The 27,051-nt window shown below is 41.6% G+C and overlaps 2 protein-coding genes across 3 annotated transcripts; one reads left to right on the forward strand and one right to left on the reverse strand.

Moving 5' to 3' along the window:
- The first annotated feature begins 1,921 nt into the window (after nucleotides 1-1,921).
- tril (TLR4 interactor with leucine-rich repeats) lies at nucleotides 1,922-5,384 on the forward strand. The gene has a single exon (XM_083925951.1). The coding sequence runs from the start codon at nucleotides 2,040-2,042 to the stop codon at nucleotides 4,548-4,550; it is 2,511 nt and encodes an 836-aa protein (XP_083782077.1). The 5' UTR covers nucleotides 1,922-2,039; the 3' UTR covers nucleotides 4,551-5,384.
- Nucleotides 5,385-7,376: 1,992 nt separating this feature from the next.
- On the reverse strand, nucleotides 7,377-22,588 carry creb5a (cAMP responsive element binding protein 5a; the record flags this gene model as incomplete). Of its 2 annotated transcripts, none has more annotated exons than XM_083926057.1 (11): nucleotides 22,559-22,588; nucleotides 20,045-20,111; nucleotides 19,434-19,527; nucleotides 17,916-18,025; nucleotides 17,187-17,422; nucleotides 13,610-13,736; nucleotides 13,170-13,238; nucleotides 8,915-9,232; nucleotides 8,543-8,809; nucleotides 8,356-8,464; nucleotides 7,377-7,513 (listed from the first exon to the last, which is right to left on the reverse strand). In XM_083926057.1, exons 2-11 carry the CDS (start codon nucleotides 20,096-20,098, stop codon nucleotides 7,377-7,379), a joined length of 1,521 nt encoding a protein of 506 aa, XP_083782183.1. In that variant the 5' UTR covers nucleotides 20,099-20,111; nucleotides 22,559-22,588. The 2 variants fall into 2 exon arrangements, with proteins under 2 accessions (XP_083782183.1, XP_083782182.1); XM_083926056.1 differs by lacking the exon at nucleotides 22,559-22,588 and adding an exon at nucleotides 22,098-22,254.
- Nucleotides 22,589-27,051: the final 4,463 nt, after the last annotated feature.

The following is a 27,051-nucleotide window of genomic DNA, read 5'->3' on the forward strand; positions in this document are numbered from 1 at the left end:
GTACACTAAATTTTAAATTCTTATTGTGGTAATGGAGTTTACTTATGGGAAATGAACTTACAGTATATCCAAGTCCTTTGTAATGCACTTTGACTATGCCTTATTAAAGTGCACTTTATTTGCACTTCCTAGAAGTGTATATAAGAACAAAAAGTAAACTTCAATGTAAGTTGAATTGCAACTTGTCATGGAACACAATAGTTCCTACCAGAAAGTAGTAAAGTGCATGTGAAGTATAATAGTGAGCAACATATTGTAAGTATACTTCTGTATCACTTAATATAGTACTTACAGTATAACAGTATTGTACTTAAATACACTTCTATTCTGTAGTATAAGTAGTGATAATACACTTCAAATACGCTTTACATGATAGTATAATAACATTATACTTAAGTACATGCCTTTACAATGCTGAAATTGTGATTGATCTCATACAGTTCCATCCATCATTTAGTAACATAATAGCACACTTTAATAGTTTAATCAGAAAGTGCATTTGCAGTTTGTTTGAAAACAGAAGCATGCCAGAATGACTGCAATGAGTATACTAGTGTAAAGTGCGACAATATCTCTGCAGGCACTTTATAACTAACCATGCTAATAGAAATTGCCAGGTGGTGTCTCATCTAACAGGCTGTGGTAGTTAGACAGAAAAGGTTGGGGAACATACTGATCTTGTGTGTACTGTATGTGAGTGGGTAAGCACTCTACCTCATGTGCCATAAATGTGCAGACGTCTCGGCAGTAACATTAGGCCCTACATGCTTTCAGACTGGACTGGGACACAAACCTTCATGTACCATGCAGAAAATTGTTCTTCACTGCATAAATATATGCACATGCTCCACTCACTCTGCATTTATTTCCCCACTTTCAATTTGGGAGATCTTTCACTCAGATCGCTTACCTCTCGTCATCAGTCTTGACACACACACACACACACACACACTTAACGTCCCAAATTCCTCATCTGCAAATGTGAACCATCTGTGCTCCTTGTGGCCCCGGCAACACAAGGCGCGCTAATGAGAGAATGGTAAATTACAGTTACAAGACCGATGCAAGACGATGATGTTCTCATGGAAGGCTGCAGAGTGCAGACTGTGCTGTTGATGATTGTACCTTATATACTCAATCACTTTGCAACAGGCATCACTGTGCAGCAAGGCTACAGCTATTTAATGAATTATCATTTTTTTCACAGTGACAATATGAATTTAAGCGTTTTGATCAAGTTTTTTGTTATGAGTGAGGTTTTCTTTTTTTTTTTACTGGGAGGGAATCCAAGACTTCTCTCGGGATTCCGTGGGAAGGAAATCTTCCCGTCTGCTTTGTCCATCCCAGGGATCCGATCCAGATCTCAGACCCCCGGTGGCTGCGGGGGCGCGCAGAAAACTCGGTCAAAGGGTTTCTCTTCCTCCCTCTCTCACTGTAGTTAATAACCTAGTGTGTGTGTGTGTGTGTGTGTGTGTGTGTGTGTGTGTGTGTGTGTGTGTGTGTGTGTGTGTGTGTGTGTGTGTGTGTGTGTGTGTGTGTGTGTGTGTGTGTCATTACCTGCGTGCACGCGCAAAGCTCTGGATCTCGTACGTGTGCACATCTGGTTTTGGCAGGGTCGCAGAGTTGCGGGGGAGGGACTCTTTCAGTGTATGTGTGTGTGTGTGTGTGAGAGAGAGAGAGAGAGAGAGGGGGGGGGGGGGGGGGGGAGAGAGAGGGAGAGAGAACGCACGCTCTTCGCCTGAACTCTGTAATTCGCAGCAGATGACCACTTGGGGGGATGGAGGCTTTACTGGGGTGGTGAGCGTTCCCTCAGACGGCATCGGTGCCCACTGCACAATTAATGTGCTCTATAGAAGATGCTACTGAGAGATGGAGCCGCGTGCTTGATGTGTAAGACGCTTTTCTCTCCACTTTTCAGAGCAACAAGTGGATTATGGACACGTCCGTCTCCAGCGTGAGAGAGGACAGGGGCGACTTCACCTGAGCAACATAAAGCGAATGCCGCATCAGTCTCTGGTTGTGCCAGCCACACAGTGGGAATGGATACCGGCAACTTCTTGGCGGGGATATACTTTTTCCTGCCGCTGCTGCTGTCGCTCAATGGGTTCATCTCTTCCTCAACGGCAACAAGCTTTTGTCCCGAGCGCTGTGACTGTCAGCACCCACAACACCTCATGTGCACCAACCGCGGGTTGCGCACTGTGCCCAAACCCGCCTCTCGGTTGTCCGAGGAGTTGCTGGTCTTCAGCCTTGGGGGCAACTTTATTGGTAACATCTCTGCCTTCGACTTCACACGGTACAGTGACCTCGTCCGGTTGAATTTACAGTACAATCAAATACAAACTATTCACCCAAAAGCATTTGAGAAACTCTCCAAGTTGGAAGAGCTGTACCTGGGACATAATCTTTTATCAAATATACCCGCTGGGACTTTACAATCCCTGAAGAAGTTAACTATTCTCTGTGGAAATAATAATGCCATTAAGAAAATCACACCGGAGCTCTTTGTCAACTTGGATAATCTTGTTAAATTGCGTCTGGATGACAACTCAATAGAAGCTCTGCAGGACTCTGTTTTTAAAAGTTTGACCAGCCTACATTATCTCCATCTGGAATATAACAAACTGCAGCACATTCACAGAAACGCTTTCTCTGAACTCACCAACCTGCGCTTTCTAAACCTGGCCCACAACAAGCAGTCAGCCGTGCGCAATGCCCTCACTTTCTCCAAGCTCAGAGCTCTGACAACATTGCTGCTGTCTGAAAATGAAATCCAGTACGTCGGAAACCACGTCTTCCAAAATCTGAAAAAGCTGTCCAAATTGTCCCTCAGCAACAACAGAATCTCTCACCTGGACAGCGGGGCTCTTAAGGGACTGTCGAGCCTGAGAGAGCTTCTGGTTGACGGGAACGAGCTGGAGGAAATCCCCGCCGGTCTCTTGGACTCTCTGGAGCGCATCGAGGAGCTGGACTTCAGTCGCAACCGGATTTCCAGCGTGGACTCTTTGGCTTTTTCGCAACTTAAACATCTGAGAGTGCTGAAACTGAAGAACAACATGCTCACCAGCCTGTCCGGGGATATTTTTGCACTCAACAACGTGCTTTACGACCTGGATCTCCATGGCAACAACTGGACGTGCGACTGTCGCCTAGAGGAGCTGAGAAGATGGATGTCTGCTGCGCATTCTCAGGGCAAACTATTGACTGTTTTTGTGCAGTGTCATCACCCTGCAACTCTGAGGGGGAAATATCTGGACTATGTGAACAGCTCTCAGCTGCAGCCCCTTGGGAACTGGACGCACTTGTGCAGGAGCCAAGCTGGGCCAGAGGAGAGCAGGGGAGGGGGGGTATTGGTGAAGGTGGAGGGAAAAGAGATAGAGAAGACAGATGCCATACAGCAGGAGGAGAGAGATGAAGAAGGCCAAGTGGAGGAGACAGAGGGTGTGGATTTGAGACAGGGGAACAGGGGTGCAGTCATAATGAGGAGAGAGGGAGAGAAAAGGAAGAGAGAAGGACAGGAGGAGGTGGGGATCCAAGGAGACCAAGGGGGTTTAGAGGTGACAGAATCCTCTTCTTCACCTGAAAGAAAAAAAACAAAGAAAGAGCAATTCAGCCCAAGGTCACGACCTGCAGCAGAGGCTGCTGAGAAACGTGCAAAAGGTAGACGAAGGTCAAATGTCATTTCCAGAACTGACCCACCAGCAAATTCCACACCAAGTCCTGCTAGAAACCAGGACGGAAACTCCACTGATCCAAACACAGGGATCACTACTACTTCACCGGTCCAGTCAGGACACAAGTTTGATCTTCTGAGGTCAAATCAGGAGGAGGCTCTGCCTGTAATTACAGATCCTTGTGTGTTCAACCGACATTTCATCACTAATGTTTCGGTGGATCAAGTGACAACTAGTACAGTCACCATCTACTGGACCACCAGGGATCATCACCGCTACACACCAGGACCTGGGCCAGGCCTAGATGAAGTCCACTACCGGATTCTGTTCGACCGCTTTGGCATCCCAGATCGTTTCCCCCGCTATGTTTACGCTCATGGCACGGCTCGCTCAGTAACCCTTCGAGAACTCAGCTCTGACGTGACCTACATGGTCTGCGTGGAAGGAGTGGTCGGAGGATCTGTGTGTCAAGTTGCACCCCGTGACCACTGCGCAGGGCTGGTCACTCTCCCTGAGGGGTTCAGCCGTGGAGGCATGCTGACCTCTGACCTCGAGCTGGTGACGGTGGCCACGCTGGCCGGGAACGCCATGCTGCTGCTCATCATCGGTGGGGTGTGGCTGGGTCGGAGCCTGAAAAGGAGGCTGCAGAGGAGGAAGACGGCCGTGCACGTGCGACACATGTACTCCACCAGGCGACCGTTTCGTCCCGCCGTGGCGACCGCCTCGGTGTCCGCCGACTTCACCAGTTACCAGAGCAGCCGTCCAGCTCGGCTTGCACCGCTAGAGGAAGGGGACCTCATTGAGTTCCCTTGTGACCGCTTTCTGGACAGCAACAGTGTTCGCAGAGACAGTGACATGCAGAGATTCTCTGACTAGAGCCTTGAAAACTGAAAAACAAATGTTGTAATTTTATAACAGAGAGACATGTGAATTGGCTTTTGCTACTTTGGCCCAGTCCCCTCTCTTAAGCCCTATTCGGATTGGATTATCTTAATGTGGGAACGTGGGGCAAGGTTATTTTTACCAGAGGTTTTTATCCTGTCCGAATGCGCCATGTCAGTAATTATTCCGGATAATGTCAGTAAAAGATTTCACCTTCGGTAAAATATGTGTAGATTTTCCTAAATAGTTTCAACATATTATTGAGCATGGAAGAAGCACTCTTTTTAGATAATCGATTCTGTCCTTTAGTTCTGTGTTTACTAAATTTTGTGATATCAGGAACCTTCGTAGCACACACATGGGGACAGGGAGATGACGTAGTACCTAAATAGAGTAACCCCTCCCACTGCTGGTAGAATACAGGGATTTTTTAATCCCGTGCAAATTGCCCATTTATAAACAGACGTCCTGAGGTAAAATTATTTTACCCCATGTCCCCACTTTAAATCATTCCCTTCCAAATAGAGCTTTGGTCATATTAAAACCTCGGGTGGGTTTATGACTGTGAACAAACCAAGTCAACAACCCCACCATTTCTTGTCTTTCCTTTACATTTGACGACCAGAAAACATTTAAAGTGACAATAGAACAGCTGAGCTCATCAGCGCCTTTTCAGACACCAGAGGAAGTACAATCCCTCCGACTTCCTTTTCCTGCTTTGTGCCTTTCCTCTTTCATTTCCTTGCACCTGCGATTGTTTCTAAACGTGTGATTTCTCTGTGGATCCGCCGTGTGTACGCATGCACGATTGCTCACTGATTTCAACTATGGTGCTAATGTTGAGTTCATAGACATCATATGTATGTGTATCATTTGTACAGTATGTAACTACGGCTGCTGGTTGGCAGGAAAATAACACTTGTTTTGTATCACATCTATCACGTTTTTATACTTTTGATTTTGCATTACATGAAGAAGTAAAATCCCCAACAATGTGATTGGTTGTCATTTGAGTGTTTATGGATGGTTCATCTCTATAATAGATGTTGCTTTCAAATATATTTTACAGAAGCCACTGATTATGTAAAGCCCACGGGGATCATATTTCTAGAGATATATGAAGAGTATTCCATATATACATTTATAAATATATATATATATATATATATATATATATATATATTCAACACAAAGATTAATGACATTAACCTTTTGAACTTTGTGTTTTGCTCCCTTTATCTTGTCATCATATGCCTCAGCCAAGCAGGCCATATGTTTAGGATACTTAAAAAAACAAAGCCAAAATGGGTCACTTGCTATTGACTGGCGATATTAGCCACAATCTATTTATCGTGTTTTTAAATATGGAGCCATTAATCCGATTTTTACCTCTGCAACTGATATGGATTGATAACGATGTGTGGTGATAATAGCAATAATATGTCAGAGAAAAAAGTGTGTGTGCATGCATGTGTATCAATGATTTTGCATGCGTGTCAGGATGAGGTCTGGCAATAGTTAAGCAGTCCCTTTGTTTGAGGAGACAGGGTGGAGTGCCTCCCACACTTGGTCCAAATCAGGCAAACACACACACACACACACACATATGCACGATTACATGCATGTACAGTATATTTATGTCACCATACAGTCAGAAAGGAAGGCTTTCGACAAAAAAAAAAAACATTAATATTCTGCAGTAAAGAGTTATTTATAGCTGGCACCAAAATGAAGTCCTTAAGTTTGACAAACTTTCATTTACTGATAGCAAATGCAATCAGACAACTTACATATTCAAATAAAAAACAAAATACCCTGTGTAATGTGTAATATACATAAAGAAAGGTGTAGTTTGTTTTATTGGCCAAACAAAACACAGCATGATTGCTGACCATTCCAGTCGTTATGGTCAACTACCACTAAAAAAACAGTCACTAGATGGCAGACTAGACCATACTGTACAGAAACAAATTGATAACTGTAATCTCACAAGTTCACTGTGGTAAAATAAGTCCCATTGTGAACAGATTGTATGTCTTAAAAATATATTTTTAAAGGATACACAATTAAAAAAAACAAACATGAAAATACCAGAGTTTTTAAAACATTTTTTATTAACGGACAGAGATTGAGACGTGGTGCAGTTTATAGGTATTTAGTGTCTTGGAGCAGTTTTTTTAAAAAGTGCCTGAAGGGTAATACTGTACAATCATGTTCTAAATGGCCTTCCAAGACAGATCCCAAATCTTAAAATAAACATTTTATGTCTTAGTATGAATAATTTGTAGAAAAATACAAAGTTTGGACAAGCTGCTTCTGCATCAAAGAGAAGGCATAAGGTGTGCACTTGCAGATGCTCGGAAATATAAAACAAAAATATAGGCTGTTGTTTGTGTCTTTCAATCAGTGCAAGATATAGGAGCAAGAGATATTGAAATGATATGATGACTGTTTATGTGCATAATCAGTGGGTAGCAGGCAAAGGTTAGATTGCTGTGAACAGAAACATTTTCTGAATAAACACAGGATCCAGTTGCCATGTATCATCACAGTTCTTTAACAAGTCATTTTTTTTGCACCTGCTATGGAAATGTATCAGTATGTGGTTCTGGTCTCCTGTCTGACCAGAAAATAGGATAATAGTGTTGACAAAATACCTCAGTGTTCACATGGATTTAAAATTCACCTATCCAGTTCAGTATTTCATTTACAATGTAAAGAGACACACAGCTGAGTGAGACTTTAGTGCCACAAAAAGATAATTTAGTCTAGATTCAGCTATCCAGTCCAACCCCCCCCCCCCACCCTATATGGTGACGGCTAGCGTCCGGGCTTGGGGTCGTGCCCTGTGTCGCCTCCAGCTGTCGAGGAGGTGGAGATGCTGTTGTGTTGGACGGCCTGCAGATGAGAACCAGGACCTACAGGGGTGGGGCTTCCTCCCGGGCTCACCCCTGCAGCTGGACACAGAGACAGCTGTCAATCAAAGTCACAGAGTATAATAGAGTGAAGCTTTAATATCTCGGAGGAGGCAATTTCATTATGCAGACAGCAGTCAAGATCCTGTGCGGAATGTCCGTCGCGTGAGCGGGGGTTCGTGAGCATATGCATGCAAAATGAATAAAAAGCCACTACAGCTCAGATTAAAGGAAAATATCTCTTTTATTTTAACAAATGAATACTGTACATACAGGTAAAAAGACAACAATAGAAATATACGAAAGTAACACATGCCAATATTGCATCCATCTTTGTTCTCTGAAGCTCAACGCTTAAAACGTAATGGTTGCTTTCATTTAAGCCACAAGGTGCAGTATTTTTTTTTCAATGTCTTTCCTTTTAGGTCACATACAGGTTTATTGTTATTGTTGAACATTAACTTTAGCCTGCCTGGAGTGCGAGATGGACATTCCAAATACCGTCAAGGTCTGGTTCATGAAAATGGAAATTAAAAAAATGTATTCCTTTTTAAATTGAGAGTTACGAGTGCAGTGCTTTCCCCTGATTGGCTTTCCATAGGAATATAAGTGCATGTGCCAATATTTGGGGGGGGGGGGGGGGGGGTTGATCCTTAAGTGCTGTTAAGTTGCACTCCTGGAGATACAGTTTAAGGTCCCTGTTTGTGCTGAGGAGAAGACCAATTGTAACCATGGGGGTATTCCTTTATGTGTACGTACAAGGTTTAAGGCATCTGAATTCTACCCTCAGTGGTGGATGGAGAGGATTGGTGTCAGGCATCTGGAAAAGCTGGTGAGATATCAAGAGAGGGGGGGTGCAGGCGGGGTACGGGGTTTTTACTCACTAGGGTACCCCTGTGTCTCTCTCTGCCGGGCAGTGACAGGACAGTCCTTGTGGGTGAGCAGAATCTGCTTCAGTTGACCCACCTCTGACCTCAATGACGTCACCTCGTTCTGGAAACGTACAAAGGAGACACTTAGTATTTCCGAAGTGTAGACTGTGTGTATTTGTGTGTACAGAGCTTGTCCCACCTGTAGCTGCAGGTTCGTATGCGTCAACTCTTCGGCTTTCTTCTCCAGTGACGACACCCACACTTTCCTCTTCTGTCGGCAGCGGGTGGCTGCGGCCCGGTTACGCTCCAGAAACTTTTGCCTGCGCTCGTCAGGGTCCTGCTCTGATGTCCTCCTGCGTCGGTTGCCACCGCCTCCACTACCACTGCTGCAGCTACCACCTGCCTGCACCGTATGCTGAGAGTGGAATGGAGGGGAGGGCTGCATCTGCTGCGCAACTGGTGATAACTGCAAACAACAACAACAACAAAAAACATTTTAAAGTAACCTCACTGCACATGCATGCAGAAATATAAAGTCAGGTGTATCATCACTGAGCTAAATCCTCCGTACCTGTGCTTGAACAGATAGGGGAGGTGCAGGAGGCGAACCCTGGTGCAGATGGGGAGGCGGCGCTTGGTGAGCCTGAATGTGGTGGCTGTGGGTGCTTCCCAGATGTTGCGGAGGCGGAGCATGGCATCTCTGTTGGAAGGTGAGGGGTGGAGCCGCAAGCTGCGGTTGATGAGGATGATGGTGGTGTTGTAGTGAAGGTGCCTGATGACGCTGTGACATCATCTCCATCATGTGACCCATGGATGTCACAGGGTTGTTGATGCCGACCATTGCTGGGTGGTGCTGTTGGAAATGATGGCCCAGCGTCTGTTTGGACCTCTGCACGGAGATAAAAAGAACAGGAATATATAAGTATTCATGTGATGCACTTCAAATTGCATAAAAAGTATTATGTTGTCAGCTGTGATTTCATTTCATGTGCCCCCGTCATCTACGGTATTTTCTCCGATTGAAAAGGCTGTGAGTCAGTTCTAATCCCACATTTCTTTATGAAAGATAAACACAGTGGAGCCTCAGTAATTGACACTCTCATTATAACTTGTATATTTTCACATCCTCTCATTTAAATGGCGCATTCCTTCTGAGTTTACTATGGCCTCTAGGAACGTTACAGACAACCAATTTCAACTCTCAAATATCTCAAAGGCCAGTGAACCTGGTATAGGAGGACATAGGACTATGAGTGATCTCAAGCCAAGCCATCGGTGACACTGGATAGGAGTAGGTTATTGTAAGTCATTTTTTAAATTTAGTCGCTAAACATCAGTGAAAGTCTTTTGTGTATCGATTCATTTCAATTTAATGGCATTTAATTTAATCTGATCTGATTTTAACACCATTGTACTGACAATAATTAAGGAGTCTATGGACAAACACACTAAAAACACATTGAAGAAGGGCAAAGATGCCCTTGGTCCAGCTGACTACAGTTTTATTGCCCCATTGAAACATTTTCTAATATATGTTGTACTATGACCATTTGTATTTTGAGAAAGAAAAGACTTCTGACATGGCCATTATATAACTGGAACACAAAAAAAGGACAACAGACGTATACAATTAACTTATCTTTTTAAAGCACTGAGAAGACTGGATATGGCAACACTTGTATAGCTTGGATCAAGATGCTTTTTCTTTACAAAGCCGACCTCCTCAAAGCCCTTTACCCTACTCTACTTGCCCATACTCTTCAACATTAAACCTGAACAACTGGCGACTGTATAGAGAGGGTGTCCTAATTGAGTTTGTTGTAACTTCAGAGGCCAATAATAGAAAAATAGAATTGTCATACTGTGACTGGGGGTACGTTTTTAACGCTATTCACAGTCTTGTAAAATGTTGGAATTTTATAATATATACATTTTAGGGCTGTTTTCTCAAAATTAGTTTATTCTCACTCAGCATACGCCAAACCTTCCAGTTTCATTCCTATCTGTATTCTGAAGGTGTTTACAGAGGCCTTTGTTCATTTTTCATTCAGAGCCTGATTTATATAACATTTGATTCCTAAAAACATGATGAAAATGGATTTTTGTAATGGCTGTTGACAGTATATTCTGATTTATCTCCTGTAATGTCTCCCTTTAAATCATTCACAAAATGTATGGCTATATTTAGAAAAAAAGCTATCTCATATACTGGAGACAATCAGTACTTGTTTAAGTCCCCTGGGTGAGATTGTACGGGAACATGTGACATATTTAAGCCAGCTTTAGTACTTTATTAAAGTATAGCTTGTAAAATTTACCACATTAATATGTATAACTTTTAATTTCACCTTTAACAAGAGTAAAGTGAAACAACTAAAACCCTAAAAAAAAAAAAAACTAAATCCCCTGTTTTCTAAGTATCCTGATATGAAACACAATTGACCAAATAAACGTAGATTTCACATACAGTAGGTTAAAGTACGGCCTATTACTGTCACTGTGTTCTCCGCAGGATTATTAAACTAAATACTATAGGCTATATGAAGACATTTTCCATCTCTCTCATACTGGGTGGGGTCTGTTTGACCCCCAACATCGCCTAAATTGGTAACAGCAGATACGCTACCTAACCTACAGGTCACTTCAGGTCAAACAAGCCGTAGCAGCCCACAGTGTCCTACCCATACGTGGCAGAATATCTCAAATTAATTACTGCTCTCACCCACAGACTCCCACACCTATCATCGCCTTTTCTCCTAATTATCCACAAGCGTGAAAACAACTGTAGATAAGAGGGTAAATGTATTCCAATAAATGCGGCAGTCTGCAGCTTGATACCTTCACACTTTAACATTCCTGCGTATCATCTGACTAAACAGACTGTAAGAGCTAAATTAAACCTCATCAGAGAGAGAGAGAGAGAGAGAGAGAGAGAGAGAGAGAGAGAGAGAGAGAGAGAGATCATGTTTAGAGGATGACATCACCCCCCCCCCCCCCCCACACGCAATATTGCTATCTGTTCCCTGTTACACAATATTTCTTTAAGAGAAGAAGCAGATTTTTTTTCCCCCCCTTCAACCATTCAACGATGAAAAAAGGGAGCACATTTATCGGGTGCCAAGGGATGAGGTCACCGAGCTGTCTGTGCCAGCTTTGCCAGCCAGCCAGGCTGCCAGTCAAACACACGCACAGCAACACACACACCAAACAGGACGGGACACGAGTATTTCAGCTCTGTTTACTACATAGAAACACCCTGACACTGGGGCCTGTGATTACATCATGGGTCTCCTTGGCCTGGATGACACACCACGTTGATATTTCTGTCTGGAGGGATCAGTGAATGAAGACACAGAACTGTACATGGAACACTGATCCACTTGTTAAACGTTTACTTTTCCACTTCAGCTGAGTGTGGAGTTTACTGTATGACAGAGGCATGTTAATATGCCTTCTGTGGTTTTACTGAAGCAGAGTCCCGTTTCACACCTCAGAGATGCAAAACACAACACCTGACAAGACTAAATTACAATAGAATAAAATTAAATCGTTCTGGAGAAGAAGTGTGTGTGTGTCTGTGTATGTGTGATTGTGTGTGTGTGTGTTCAACGAGGAGAGGTTCAGATTTGAACCTGCGACCTGTGAGTGGCTCTGAAACCTGAAACCATTTTTCATTTGCCACTCTATATACAAGCTCTGCACATAACCAAGTCATAACCTTTGTGTGTGTGTGTGTGTGTGTGTGTGTGTGTGTGTGTGTGTGTGTGTGTGTGTGTGTGTGTGTGTGTGTGTGTGTGTGTGTGTGTGTGTGTGTGTGTGTGTGTGTGTGTGTGTGTGTGTGTGTGTGTGTGTGTGTGTGTGTGTGTGTGTGTGTGTGTGTGTGTGTAGATGCAGGGCGATTTCACAGTTTTCCCTTTGAAGTTGCTTTTGATAGCACACGTATTTAACAATTCATACAACATGCACCTAGAAAGAGGAAATGTAAAATTTACAAGGGGAGAGATGCAGAGTGTGTCGACACAAGGAAAATAAAACAACCTAAAAAGCCAGGGAGAACATGTAGATTGTGACTTCCCGTGGTGCGGACCTGTGTGTATGTGTGTTAAAGTGTAGAATTACACTCTGTTTCCTGTCTATCCTGATTAGAAAAGAATAGGCCAAAGGCAGAATATGTCTTTTGTGGCTTTAATTTCAAGAATAGAATTGATAATAGTGAAATCATGAAAAAGTTTAAAGTTGCTTTCTGGCAAAGAATGATATCATGAGATTGCTACGGCTTATATTGGTCTGTTAAGACCAATACTGTATGAAGCTACAGCCAGCAGACTGTTAGCTTAGCTTAGCACAAAGACTGGACATCTGCCAAAAACTGAAGAGCTAGCCTGATTCTGTCCAAAATTGACCAGCCCCTCGTTAGATCACTAATTAACATGATCCGATCTATCTATCTATCTATCTATCTATCTATCTATCTATCTATCTATCTATCTATCTATCTATCTATCTATCTATAAATATACTTCAATTTATATTGAATTTATATTACAATTGTATATATATATATATATATACATATATATATATATATATATATATACATATATATATATATATATATATATATATATATATATGGATATATGGATCATGTATATACATTTACAGAAATAGATAGAAAGATAGTTAGATAAAGATAAGTATATGTTTCCAGCTGTACTTAGTGTTGTCATGATTTGTAATATATGGTGCGTGCATACAGACAGTCATTATTAAAGTATAATGTTATGGAGGAGAAAGGAATAAGGAAGTATCTGACTAGTCAGTACCTGAGGCGAGGAACAGGAGGGGTTGTGTACAGGACCTGGTATGCCCATACAAGACATTTGCTTCTCTATCTGAATAAAAAAAGACATTTACACAAAAATAACCTTTCAGCCGTGACAAGGAAAAGCTATAGCAGATACATAACTTCAGGTATAAAGAGTTCCTCACAAGGTCACATCCATTTGGAGTTTGACACTTTTGATTAATTCATACATGAGATTGAAGTGGATTTTTCTGTCGGCCATGAATATTTCTAACTCGTGGATCTTGACCACTTTGGCCACTATGGCTGCATCTATAAATCATAATCCTGTGAATGTTCTCATTCGTCCAGGTCATCGTTATCCTCAAAGCAATTTCAGTCAAAAACAACTGGACTGGTTGTATAAATCATAATGCACGCGTGTCTGAATGCAAATGTGTGTGAGTCTCCCGTACTTACGGGCATGTGCTGAGCAGATGCCCCTTGCATGGCGGGGTCTGGCAGGGTGCCAGGTAAGGAGGCTGGCAGCGGTTGTCTGTGTCTGTTCCGCATGTGGAGGAGGGAGGAGAGCGGCCCGGGAACTGGCCTGTGGTCAGCCACAGAGAGAGAGAGAGACGAGTCATGCCAGAGAGCTAGCCACAGCTAAAGTTTCACTAATCCAGTTCAGAGAGAGGTTCAAGTTGAAACATTTATAGCTCTAATGGTAGATGCAGGTGAGGCTGAGATAGATCAGACTCACATCAGAAAAGGTCAATATGGAATAAATGGATGCTTGAACTGACTCAGTTATTCCAAAATTGGGTTAAAACACATTTTCTGACATACCCTGACAGATATGTGTCCTGTTTTCTTTAAGAGATTTCTGCCTTGATTCCAATATGTTGGAGGTGATTATAATTTGGTTTGGGGTACTCAAAACATTACAAAATTTACATTTTGTGATCTCTTTTCAGAAACAATATACTAGTTACTCTGGATAATCCACAGACCTCTCTGTGTACAGTTTTCATTGATACTACTTCCTGCCAAATAAAATAATCCCTGTGAAGACTATTGTTCTGTGGATTATCCAGAATAATAGGGACATCTGTTTCTGGAAAGAGTCGTTTCCGTTTTCAAATGATCCAGTAATTTTTCAATGATTCAAGTGTACTCAATTAGTCCTTGAGTACTATGAAAAGTATACTTTTTAAGTACAAAGAAATACATCTTAAACACACTACAGCACTCCCTTTGTTGCATGTCACCCCCTCTCCTCACTATTTCCTGGCAATGTTCAGCTGTACTAAGAAATAATGCATAAAAAAGCTCAAACTAAAAAAACTAATACATCACACTAATACAAGCTTACTGATAGTGGTAACTGTTGTGTAGATGCAGGTACATTTGTCGTGAAGCTTCGTGCATGTTATTTGAAAAAAAAAAAAAGTCACCACATTCGACTGGAGAAATAAGGGGGGAAGAACGGTTCTTACTGGGCTATTTGGTGTCACTCAGATCTTGCAGCAGTGGGCGGAGGAATAAATCTTACAGGTGGAAATGTGAGCATGTGAAACCTAAACTGTCATAGCTACAAACTCCTGAGTAAGTGAGAAAATATAGTGTTTTGTGATTTGGGTAAACCAACACTTAAAATTTGGATTAAAGCATCAGCTGAATGAAAACAAGAAAATCTAAATGTTATTGTATGTGGGCAAGAAGGCATGAACAGAGGTTTGAGCTGAAGCTACGATGATGGAAACTACGAGGTGAAAAAAGTGAAAGAAAACAGAGATATGGAAAAAAGTAACAGCTTGAGAGGGAGGAGAGAAGCTCTGGGATCACAGCGGGGGATGTAGAGACCCGGGGTGCCATGTGCTGACCTAACAGCTCGGGCTCTCGGCCAATCCGACAGCGTGGGCCTCCGTGGCCGCGCTGAAGTCATCGGCAATGATGTCATCACTGAATCTGGGTTATGCGGCCCGTTCAACGTACAACAAAGTACAGACAAAACAAAACAGCATTTCCTAACGTAACCACAACAGTTCTACCGGGCCAACAGCCAGACACTCAAAGACCAGGTCGCTATGGAAACCGGTCGTAAACATGAGGAGAAACAGTCAGACACACAATCCATGGTTGATTTTGCAACACTTTACTGGTTTCACTGACTAACATGCTGTCTGGATTCAGCTGGCACTGATTTATGTCCCATAATCGACTTTCAACTCACTCACTGTCCTGTCCTGTCCCGTCTGGCTGGTCCTGGACAGATGTTTGGAGCTTACTATGTCATTTACTACTTTTGGTACCTTGGTTGGCAGAGATATATGTGTGTTGCAGAAATCAGAAGGCTTTTATTTTTGTAAGACTGGCTGTCTGTCTTTGAAGTATTAAGAGAAAAGAAGCTTCCGGGTGATGTCATTCTCTATCTCTCTCCCCTTTTTCCTGTCTTTCCTGTCTATCCTTCGATAAAGGCATACACTGTTCAACAATCACTTGCCAAAGCAGGGATGTGCACAAAGTTAAGTTAGTGGGATTAAGTTGCCCGAGCAACAGCTCATTTGCCCTATTTTACGGAGTAGCCCACAATAGCTAAAATAAGACCAAATTAAATCATCATATCATATCATCCAAACTTTTGTTACGTCTTTAAAAGGCATGCCTACAGGGGACACAGAGTTTGGGCGACTAAGAGCGATTAAAAAAACAATAAGAACTAATTAAATACAAGATAATAGTTTTGATTTTATTAATCTTACATTTTTAAACCATTTCTGGTCAGTTAAATGACTGTATTTTTCACAATTGGGGTACATGCTGATGTGCGACATAAGTTGTTAAGTTTTCTGGAAAAAAATGCCCTTGCATCATTTTAAATAGTTAAAACAGAAAGAAGTTGCCAGCTGAATAACAATTAGCGAAAGTAACTGGCAGTGAAAAGGGAAGTGCTGAAGGAAGTGTAAGCAATTAATTAAAGTTGTATATAAGTTGTATAAGTATTATTTCAAGCCTAAGCATTTGAGAAAAAAAATGTAACGGAGCATTCACTGTATTTTTGTTTTGTTCTCTTTTATAGGATTTTTTAAAAAAGGAACATAACTTGTCAGTATCTAAACATTAATAACATTAAAAATAACAACTTAACATATAGACATATATATAATCCAGCCACAGTCATGTTGACACTGTCATTGACAGTAAAAATATTCAGATATTTACCAATTATAAAATTTGCACATTCAAACTGTGAAATGGATAAATGTTGCACATGTAACATAAATATTCATATTTACAATTAAAGAGCTGCTTGTATTATCAGCCATAATGTTATGATTTTCATTGCCTAAAGCCATATGGAATTTTATTCAGTGAATAATTGAATACATCTGAATTTGACATGCCCTAAATAACTCTATGATTTTTTTGTTACACAGCATGCACCAAGTAAAATCGGTGTGCTCATTGCTCATTAAACCCCCAGTATAAATGTATGAGATATTCAGGTGACATAAATCCAAATCCAAAGTTGAATTGTCAGGAAGAGGGAAAGCAGCTGCTGGGAGCTGGTCAGATGAAAGACAGGAACTCCTCTAATCTGTCTGTTGAACTGGGTGATAACCAGGGAGCCATGGAAGCTGCACAGGCGCTGAGAGACTCCAGTCTCCACAGACATAACAGAAGCAGTATTTGGGTGGTGGGGCGGGTAGTGTAAGTGGGTTTGAGTGGGTGTTGTGCAGCGGTTCTCCTCTCATCTGTTTTGCTATGACTTTGTTCTCTCAGTAAGTTGATGTTTGATCCCCCCCCCCTCCTTTCTCTCAGTTCATTAGTGCAGTCTGTGCTGGACAGAATGAGTTATAATACATCCAAAAACAGGATGGGCGAGACAGGGTGAAGGAGAGGAAGAAAGAAAGAGTGTGAAAAGGCAAATTTAAAAGGAAATGTGTGTGTATGTGTGTGTGTGTGAATGGAATAAGTGTTAAAATAAATAGTAAAACCTATACTGGAACGTGTACAGTCAGATGCCTTTTCAGGTCTGCATGTGTGCCGCACTCACCCTGAGTGTGTGAGGGTGGAAGGAGCCTGGGTGATGACTGATCCGGACTGCGAGGAGGACAGAGCTTGCTGGGCGGCCAGGCTGCAGCTGGGGCCCATCATGGGGCCATGAGACTGAGGGTGCTGCAGGGGATGGGTGTGAGGATGGTGCAGCGGTGCCTGGGGATGTGGGTGCTGAAGCTGGGATTTGAGCTGCTGCTGCTGGTTCATACAGGACAGCCCATTATGAGAAAGTGTCTGTGGGGAGAAGTGTCGGCAACAATCATCGGGGAGCAATAATGAACTTGCAGAATCTAGTTTCAGTCAGTGTGTTTCTCTGTGATCTGTGGGGATTTTGATGTTTGTGTGTGTGTGTGTGTGTGTGTGTGTGTGTGTGTGTGTGTGTGTCTGTGTGTGTGTGTGTGTGTGTCTGTGTGCGTGTGCGTGTATGCATGCATGCTTGTTTACGTATATGTCCACGTGCTTGTGTGTTTGACGTCCAACTGTTTAATTTACAGGGAAGAATGTGATCGCCTGGTGTGTCTTTCCTTGCAGCAGGTCAGATATCTGCGGTCGTCTAATTGGGTCTGACTGCTTTTATCTCCCTCACACTCAAGTGTCATTCAAAATGCTAACCTGACAGACCTCACAACCTATCAGAAATAAGTAAGTATTGGCAGCTTGATTTTTTGCTTTCTATTCCTTTTTAGGCTAACCTCAGCCAGAGAAAGAAATAGAAACTGGAATGTACCTGTTTGCTCTTTTCCTCTTCTTGTGCTTGAAGAAACTCTTCCTCTATCTCCTTGAACAGACCCACCTCCTCACAGTTCTGCAAAAATCGAGTTGGCGTCGGAGTCTGGTCTGGAAGTGTTACATAAAAATACACGCACATGAAAAGTTTCAAAAATCAGTATTCATTCATGTATCACCACCCTTTTGCCGCAATTGTCTCTGCCACTTTCTAAATCGACTGTCATCCGAGCTGTAATGCCAAGAAGAGGAACAAGTCTCCTCTCAGCCGTGCTCTCTGTCTTTCTCTGTGATAACATCAGTCTGTCTCTCTGAGCCTTCTAAACAGGCAGGGGTCAAAGGTCAGTTGGGCTCTTTGTTTTGACATGAGATTTCCTGAAGGAGGCGTGACAGGCTGCAGGACAGAGAGACAGACAGACTGACACGCAATGGAAAAGACTGCAGAGTTTAGATGCCATGCTCATGTTTATGTCCATATGGACAGCTGTTTCTATGGTTACAGACATTGTCACGTGACAAGTGTTCTGGCCATGACTGCGGTTGTGGCTGGCGAATCTACTCACCATATATTGTAGGGTATTACACGTGATATTAAAGCTGTGGCATACAACTGAATTAGTAATATTGGGGGAAAAAAACAAGTCTCTTTTGCATTTAAATAGCTGTTAACCTGTTTTATTAAATGTCTCAGCGCAGAAAGGGCTACAGCATTAATAATTTGTTGTTGCATGTGGTGCACACATATATTTTGACTATGGTTTTTTACTTTATGAAAGCCTTTTTCCCCTCTAATTCTTATTTTTGCGATTACAAAAAGCATCTATAACAGCATTTACACTATCATTGGACACAACTGCCCACTACATCCCAATGATAATTCAATTATCTTCGGGTAAGCAGTAAGAAGCTCTTCAATATCAACTCATGGGGAAGAAATTAGCATTTGAAAAATTTAAGCATTGGAAGAGGAAGATTTTACAAAATTAAAATGATGTCAGTCATCAACTCATTTTCACATCATCCTCTGGTTCTCTAATATCTTGGGATATATTTTCCAAAAAAAACAAATAAACAGTAAAATATCAAGACGGGTTGTGCTGAACCCTGCACACAGTACTGTGTTTTTAAATCAACGTCGGTCTTCACTGATGGCGTTATCAGTATGTTCGGTCTAGTCTGATGAAGTCTAATGTACGTGTTGCAACATGAGCAGCTCTGTTTCACAGCACAGACCATGTGAGGGAAGGAAGCCTGTATCGAGGTTATCTGATTTCATACTGTATAACGTCAACATTTTGTCATCAAGCACTGATCCTGAAAAGAGGTCATTGCTAAATAAGTAGTTAAAAAATGAATAGAAAAACAAAATAATAACAACAGATTATTTATCGTTATGGAGAGTAAGAGGACATACAAACTCCACATTAGCTTTAAGTGGACTTAAGTGGATAGAAGACAAAGAATTGGAAACATGTTTTTTTTCACTACGTGGTTGCTTGCTTCTTTTGTGCGCTCTCACCTGTGAAAGCAGTATCCACCTTGATGGAGGAGAACTTGAGGGACATCTCATGCTTGTGTCCGTGGATGATCAGATGCTCTTCTAACTGGAAGCGCTGCAGCACACCGACAGGGTGAGAAAGATATGACGGATACATGTATCTGCGTTACACGGCACAGTCAGTTAAATCAGCTGACGCCTCTCACAGCTGGCTCATCAGTCATAGTGGTCTGAAGTGAGTTGAGAATATTTATCTCTCTAGATGATAAATGACTGACTAATATATTTATAATGTATATATTATATTGATATTTCTACTATTATTATAGTTTTATATCACACACTAGCCTTTTTAGCACAGCCCTGAATGTATGCACCTTGCATTTCCTGACAAATAAAATCTTTCATCTTAAATTTTGAAAAACATAAAATTATCAGTCTGAAAATACATTGTGTCCATGATTAATATTTTAATTACATTATTATAATTCTATGATATGATGTACTTTTTTTATTCTGTCAGTATTAATATACTAATTTGATAATAATAATCATACATTTTCCTGCAAAAATATTTTTCTTTACTGCTGTTACGGTGCAAGTGTAACACACTCATACTGTATCCAACTGACCTGGGAGCAGCCGGGGGCGCCGCACACATAAAGCCTGTCCTGTTTGTCATTCATGTCATACGCAAGCCTTCAAAACACATAAAGCAAGAACAACATATTAGGAATCCTCAACATTACTGTAGATAGGGAACTGCTGTATCCCTCTGTACAGTTTCTGTATTTTTATTCAGCAGGCAACTTGTAGTTCTATGATTTTAACTACACAGACAATGCCCTGAGATAAATCACACACTTAGGATGAATGACACAGTTATCTTGCTATTACCACGTCTTTATCGTGGAGGCGGTATGTGTAATGAGGTAGATGCCATAGATGATGGATGTTTCTCCCAGAGACACAACATTATCTCTAGGAAAATGATCTCCTTGGTGCCAGCAGGAGAGCGACAGTATTGTTGTATATTGCAGGTAGTCATTTTTATTAGGATCAGTGCTATAATAAATACAAGCTGTTTGTGCTTTTCCTAACTATTAATTACACATTACTACAGGTAGTATCAGGTAAGCACCAGCTTATTATAGCCTTACCACATCATGATCTTTACGCCACATGGTTGTTATGTGAAGTGCTGAGTGCTATTAAGCTTTAATCGGGGCATTGGTTAATAATACAGGCGTGTTGAAAGGATACATGCTTGCTTAAAAATGTCGACACAAACAGAAAACAGTATAATGATGAATCCAAATGCAGGGGTAACCCAGGCTTGACCCACTCAGCTCTTCAGTGGAGATATTAAGCCAGTCATGGGGGGTAATTATGACTTATTTAGAGTGCTACTGCTGCTGACCCCTCATTTTCCACTGAGAGCAAAGCAAGACGCCTTTAACTCCCTGGCCTCAGGCATTCCCGTGAGCTGCGTGTCACCAAACAAGAGTCACACACTTGCAGAGAGGTCAGCAGGTTGACCCTTGCTTGACTTTTCCTTCTTTGCCGTAGATTACTACTACTACGTTTACTGATAACTGCAGGAGAGGTGATCGAGAAATGTCGAAAGGCTCTGATGGTCGCGGTGAGAATCGGGTGGGACACTTATTCATAGGTGTACACGAGCTTTCCCTTCAAGCAAACCGTATGTGTGTGTGAGCAGAAAGCGCTGAGAAGACAGTAAAGTGGGTCCTGATGTTATGGGAAAGAGTGAGAGCGAAAGAGAGACAGAGGGTAAAGTACATGCTCCATAAGAAATGGAAAGTGTGGGGGGTGGGGGGGGGGGCTCGAGGGTTGGGGAGTGACATTAGGGTGATGGAGAGGGGAATGGAAAGGGCAAGTGGCAGCGAGAGAGAAAGAGAGAGAGAGAGAGAGAGAGAGAGAGAGAAGGAGGAGGAGGACACAATGAATGGAAGAGAGAAGGAATGAGGGTGGGAGGCGCGGAGGGAGGGTTGCACTGTACTCCTACTCTGACAGGTTTGAACCTGCCTCAGCCCCCATTTTCCAACCCCCTCCAGTAGAGGTGACTTCATAGGTGTGTGAGCGTGCGTGTGTGTTTGTGTGTGTATTACGAAATGGAATGAGCAAGCAAGTGTCCGGGTTTCAACACCACAATTATAGATAGATAGACAGATAGATACTTTACAAAATCAGTTGGAAAAAGACACTAGTTTAGTTTGAGTAGCTGCACTGTACAGGGTGTATAGCCTCAGAGCAATGATATTACATTATGGGATATTTCACAGATAAATACACAGAGGTGGTGATAATCATGATTATCTTCTACAGCTTCCAGCAGCATTGTAGGCTCAAGGATGAGCAGGCTCAGCACATTTTCAGCAAAACCTTCTGTCAGAGCGGTTACATCAATGCGGAATGACGTCACCCTTAATACACAAATCCAGCAACGGACCAGACAACGTGTTGCCAATTTAAAAAAAACGATTAATTTCTCTGTGTTTAACTTGTTTTATATGTTTTTGGGATAACTAAATCATTAGACTTTTTTTTCCCGCTGCCTGAACGATGAATGACATAATACGCAACTTAAAAAAAACAAACAAAAAAAACACCTGTGCTTGTGAATCATCGACAATATCCAGCTTTTTAAAAAATAACTTTACTTACTACTTCTTAAAGTTGCCATGTTTGATGGATGAATGTGAACAATGTCCAACTAGTCGCGCCGGCTTGGATTCAGCTCAAATTATAGGCAGCGGTTCTGATCAGCAAAATGGTCCAGAAGCCGGGCGGTAAGTGCCCGCCTGTGTCTCGGGAACATGCCGGTGAGTTTCCTTTCCTACCGCTATCGTATTAGCAACCTGTCCAACTCATAAACAAGCCCGGCACAGCTGTACGGAGAGTGCTGTCACACCCCCCAAATAGACTCGTCCGCCTAGTGATGAGACTTCACCGGCGGGACAGCAAGCCAAAAAAACTTCCCTCCTCCGTTAACTTTCCAGTAGCGTAGAAAAATAAGAAATGAGCGTCCGCAGATACATTCAGCAGAGTGTGTCCGCGTCCGGCGAGCGCTTCGCTGTTGAGTTTAAAGTTTTTGTGAATGAAAGTTAGTAAGTGCGGAGGCTTACCTACAAGTAGAGAGGGGGACAAGCGGCGCTCCAGAGAGGAACCACGTTGGACTGGAGCGAGATTACAATACGATCTATTTACAGAAGCATTACATCACCCGCCCGGTGACGTCACGTGGGATTCCTGAACTTCTAAATCATTGCGGTCCCGTACGGAGAGAGGGATTGAGGGGGGCGGGGTTATGACACCGGCCGGTAGGGGACGGACGGGACGGGGCAGCAGCATGGTGGCGGAGCTTGACCGACAGACAAACCACGCCAGCGGCAACGTTACGTGACGGGACACGGGGCGGATGATGAGACTCTCTCTCCCTCTCTCTCTCCTCACTTTTCAGTGTCTGTCTGAAACGGGACGTCCCAGCGACTGCATCGAGTTCCTACGTCTACATTTGCTCTTCTAACCTATTTATTTTAGAATCGATAGAAATATTATTATGAAACATAAAAAAGGAAGAGTGTTTAACATTTAGCCTACTTTAAAACGTGTACAAAGCCCTTAGGTTCCACTTCGGTGCTAAATTGCAAATACTTATAGTGGTAATTTGGAGTAAATTATATATTTTTAGTTACACTAGGCTTTATTAAAGTACTCTTTAATTTAACTTCATTAGAAGTGTATTTAAGGATACTCACAAATAGTGCACTTAAATGTGTATTCATTTAATTAATTAAGTGTATGAAATAAAGTGCATTGTAGACCTAGAGTATACTTACATTACGACTACTTTATTCTACATTTGCAGGCTGAACTTCAGCTCACTTCAAATACATGTACTGTCTCAAATGCATGTTGTATATGTAGGCTATAATAAGTGTACTTTATTTATACTTTAATATTATATTATCAGTATTATAGATATGTTTATAGATATGAAGTCCTATAAAGGTGCATTTCACTATAAAGGTGCATTTCACTATAAATGTCAGTTTTCTAAATGTTAGTACACTTGTGAATAGTGAACTTTGTTTCCACCATTGGGAAGTGTAGGCTATAGGTCACAGTTGGCGGGTCCAATGATATATTTTCATAATTATTACAATCATTATAGTAATTATTATAGGCTTCGCAATGCCGTGATGAAAATTAAAATAAGAAAAGATATGGGTGGTAGTTCAAAAGTTTTTGCAGTGGAGCTGATTGATAGAGTGTTACACATTGTGATAGACTGTGTTTGTTGTCCATTAATACATCCACAGTAAATACACACTGGTCAACACATGTTGCACTGGCAGCCATTGTGTGTTTGATATGATGTCATAAGTCATGAACAGGGTAGAGAGTTACGCCCCGTTCTGACACAAGCTTGTGTAGGGGACATGTTATACAGGAACAGCTTCCCAGTTTGTTCAAGTTGTTATTCTTTTTGTTTTGTAATAAAAGAAGATCTTTGGGTGTATTGTTTGGCAGTTTTGACAGAGATGAGATTTTATTATTCTATTCAGGCTTATGCATCCTTTGTCATGGTTTTCAATTAGGACACACTGAATTCAGTTATTGTTGCCAAAGATAAATGAATGCCCACTGTTTTGTTATTTGATCAGATTTATTTATATGATGTCATGAAATCACCTTGACCATACAAGATAACAGGAGGGGACTTTTCATCGCATTCCCATCTCCGCTGAGCTAATCCATGCAGTAATATCTGCCATGTTTGGTCTGGCTTTCCGGTGCTCCAGCTGGTCTGAAGCTGAACAGAGGGATATAGTTTTGTTGTGGTTGAAGTGCAAAATGGGACCAAACCCTACTGACTCATCATCCACCAATCACCTAAAGTATGCAAATTCTAGTAGCCGTGGCAACAACAAGAAACAGGAAGTTGTGATGATGTCACCGTGTTTTGAGCTCTACCCCCATGTGGATGTGAATCACTGAGCTTTGTTTTCAGTGAAGATATGGGATGTTATACGGCGCATGTCTGTGTGCCCGTGAAGAGTGCACAGTCACACTAAAAAGTGTATGACGGCAGCCAGGAAGTCTCTGGCTGGTGCCCTGGAGCAGACAATGCCATGGAGATTACAACTACCTTCATAACTCAGTGGCTATACCGGCCATTACCATCTGGCATCTTTACCTCAGCATGGCTCTTAACAGCCAGACTGGGAGCTGCCTTCTCAGAGCCTGATGTCACCCTATCTGTAAAAATATGGCGTTTCAGGTCAAAGGTCAAACAAACTTACTGACCTCAATCCACATGTAGCACTATCCTCACTGTAGCTCTGGTTCAGCTGCCAAACTGGTCTGATTTGATGCATGGTGGTTTCTGACTATTTCTATCAGTGAAGTGCAGAGCAGGACTAATGCACCACTTAAATAGTAACTGGAAACAGATACTTTAAACTGCATCCAAGTATACAGTCATCTGATTGTGTAATGCAATGGTTGGAGTTAAATTTACACTCAACTCTGCCCTCGCATGCAGAACCCCGCAAGAGAAGACCGCTTATGCGTGATTGTTATGATTTAGTTTGGTCCACACTGCGCAATGCATGTAGACTGGTTGAACTGTTTCTTTGATAAACTATTTATTTTAGGCTACTTTACTTAAGTATTTGTTCAAAAAATGTGCTAAGTGCACTTCTAATATGTTGCTATACTGTGGTATATTTTTTGTCGTTTTCAAGTACACTTAAGTATACTCAAGTAGTACTCACACACATTGAGACTTAGGTTTAAATACGGTTTTAACAAAGTGAAAATAAAGTACACTTTAATAAAGCATACCGATTGACTTGACAATAAGTATACTTTGCATAAATAATCTAAATTACCACTATAAGTACTTGAGCACATTAGTATTATTTTTAAAACTACACTTACCTACAGTTTGCAATAAAGTACACTTTTCTTCAGTACTGAAATACCACTATTGTTGCAGAATTATTATATTTATTTGTAGTACGTTGAAGTTGAACTCAATGACGTCTACAGTGTATTAAATATACCGTAAACTAAGCACAAAAAGTACTTTTGTATACTTGATTTAAAATTCTAAGTACTTTTTGACTGTGGTCTTCAGCAACAAAGGAGCTGATAATTAGAGAACCCATGCTAGTCTGAATCCCAAAGTGTTACGCTGTGCGCCACCCACAGACCTCGGATCAGATGATGTCATGCACTACAAACTTGCTCCGAGTCTCTCCCTTTCGCTCTTCCATTTCACAACACATGCTACCACTTCTCATTTACGTAATGGTGTTGGGAACTGCGTCACTGTCACAGCTCTGATACACCATGTGTGTGTAATGAGTGTGTTTATGTTGAGTGTGTGTCTACATGTTTGTGTGTAAGAGAGAACATCTGTGTTAGGCCGATGAAGTCACTGAATTTCTATACTGTACACGTGCGGATGCCTCGGTGATGTCATGTTTGTGTGAGTGGATGTGTTTGTAACAGTTTGTTCTTATTTGCAACTGTGAATCTAAGTGTATTTTATGTTTTTATATGTATGCGTTTTTGTTTCAAATGTTTAGATAGATGCAGGAGAGTCCGAAAAAAGAGAGTGTGTTCCTGAGTCTTTAGGTTGTTTGCTGAAGTCACTGGCCAGTGGTTTATGACAGGCCATTTTAACGCTCGATTAACAGGTCCAACACAGGCCAGCCAGCCCTGGTTAGCCAGCTGCAGTGATTTAAGGACATTCTTCTCTCTCTGGGAGCCACACACACACATACACACACTACAAAGTTCTCTCCTCACCACTGAGCCATTACAGGGCAACATTAATCCTTAAACTTTATGGATGTGATAGATGCTGTTGTCAATGGGTTAGGCCACTGCACTATCTTAAATATTGACACACTAGAGTTATACTATAACACCCATTTAGAGTTATCTGTGGGTGACAAAATAAAAAAAAACAATAATTTAAAATGCTGCAAATGATGATTGATATATATATGTCTGTTTTGAAGCAGTTGCAAGCTAAACCAGTGGGATTCTTTATAAATATGTCGCCCCTAAGTATTTAGGGGAAGTATTTATATTGCACATTTTATAAGCATTAGCATGAATAAAAGACCAAAACTAAGATTTACAGCAGAAGACATTTCTTCTAAGCACATTACTGCAAATGAATGTATGGAAAAATTGTAATCCAACAGCTATTTACCATGATGAATATAAAGACAAGAATTTAGATTGTCAGCATAATGTCCATCCCACAACCAGTTATTCTGGGACTGTGATGCTGCCACTCCGAGGCGACTCTGGTCATCAGGAGTTCAGTTCCTCCTCCAGATCATATCCATGGAGTATCTGGATGACTGCTCAGGCCTAGTCACTGGTAAACTCTAAGAGTCTAATGTCACTCTTATTAAATGTTTTAATTAATAGAAAGTTAAACTATTTTTTTTAAATAATGATGCCCTATACTTATATTTAATTTGGGCATTTACATTCATTGCAATAAACCTAACACTTTCATATTATATTCAATTTAGCCTACTCTCCCCATACAATTTTTGGATCATCTCTCAGTCCCAGTGTTCCCAAA

The sequence above is a fragment of the Echiichthys vipera genome (genome assembly GCF_963691815.1).
Source record: "Echiichthys vipera genome assembly, chromosome: 13".
NCBI lineage: Eukaryota > Metazoa > Chordata > Actinopteri > Perciformes > Trachinidae > Echiichthys > Echiichthys vipera.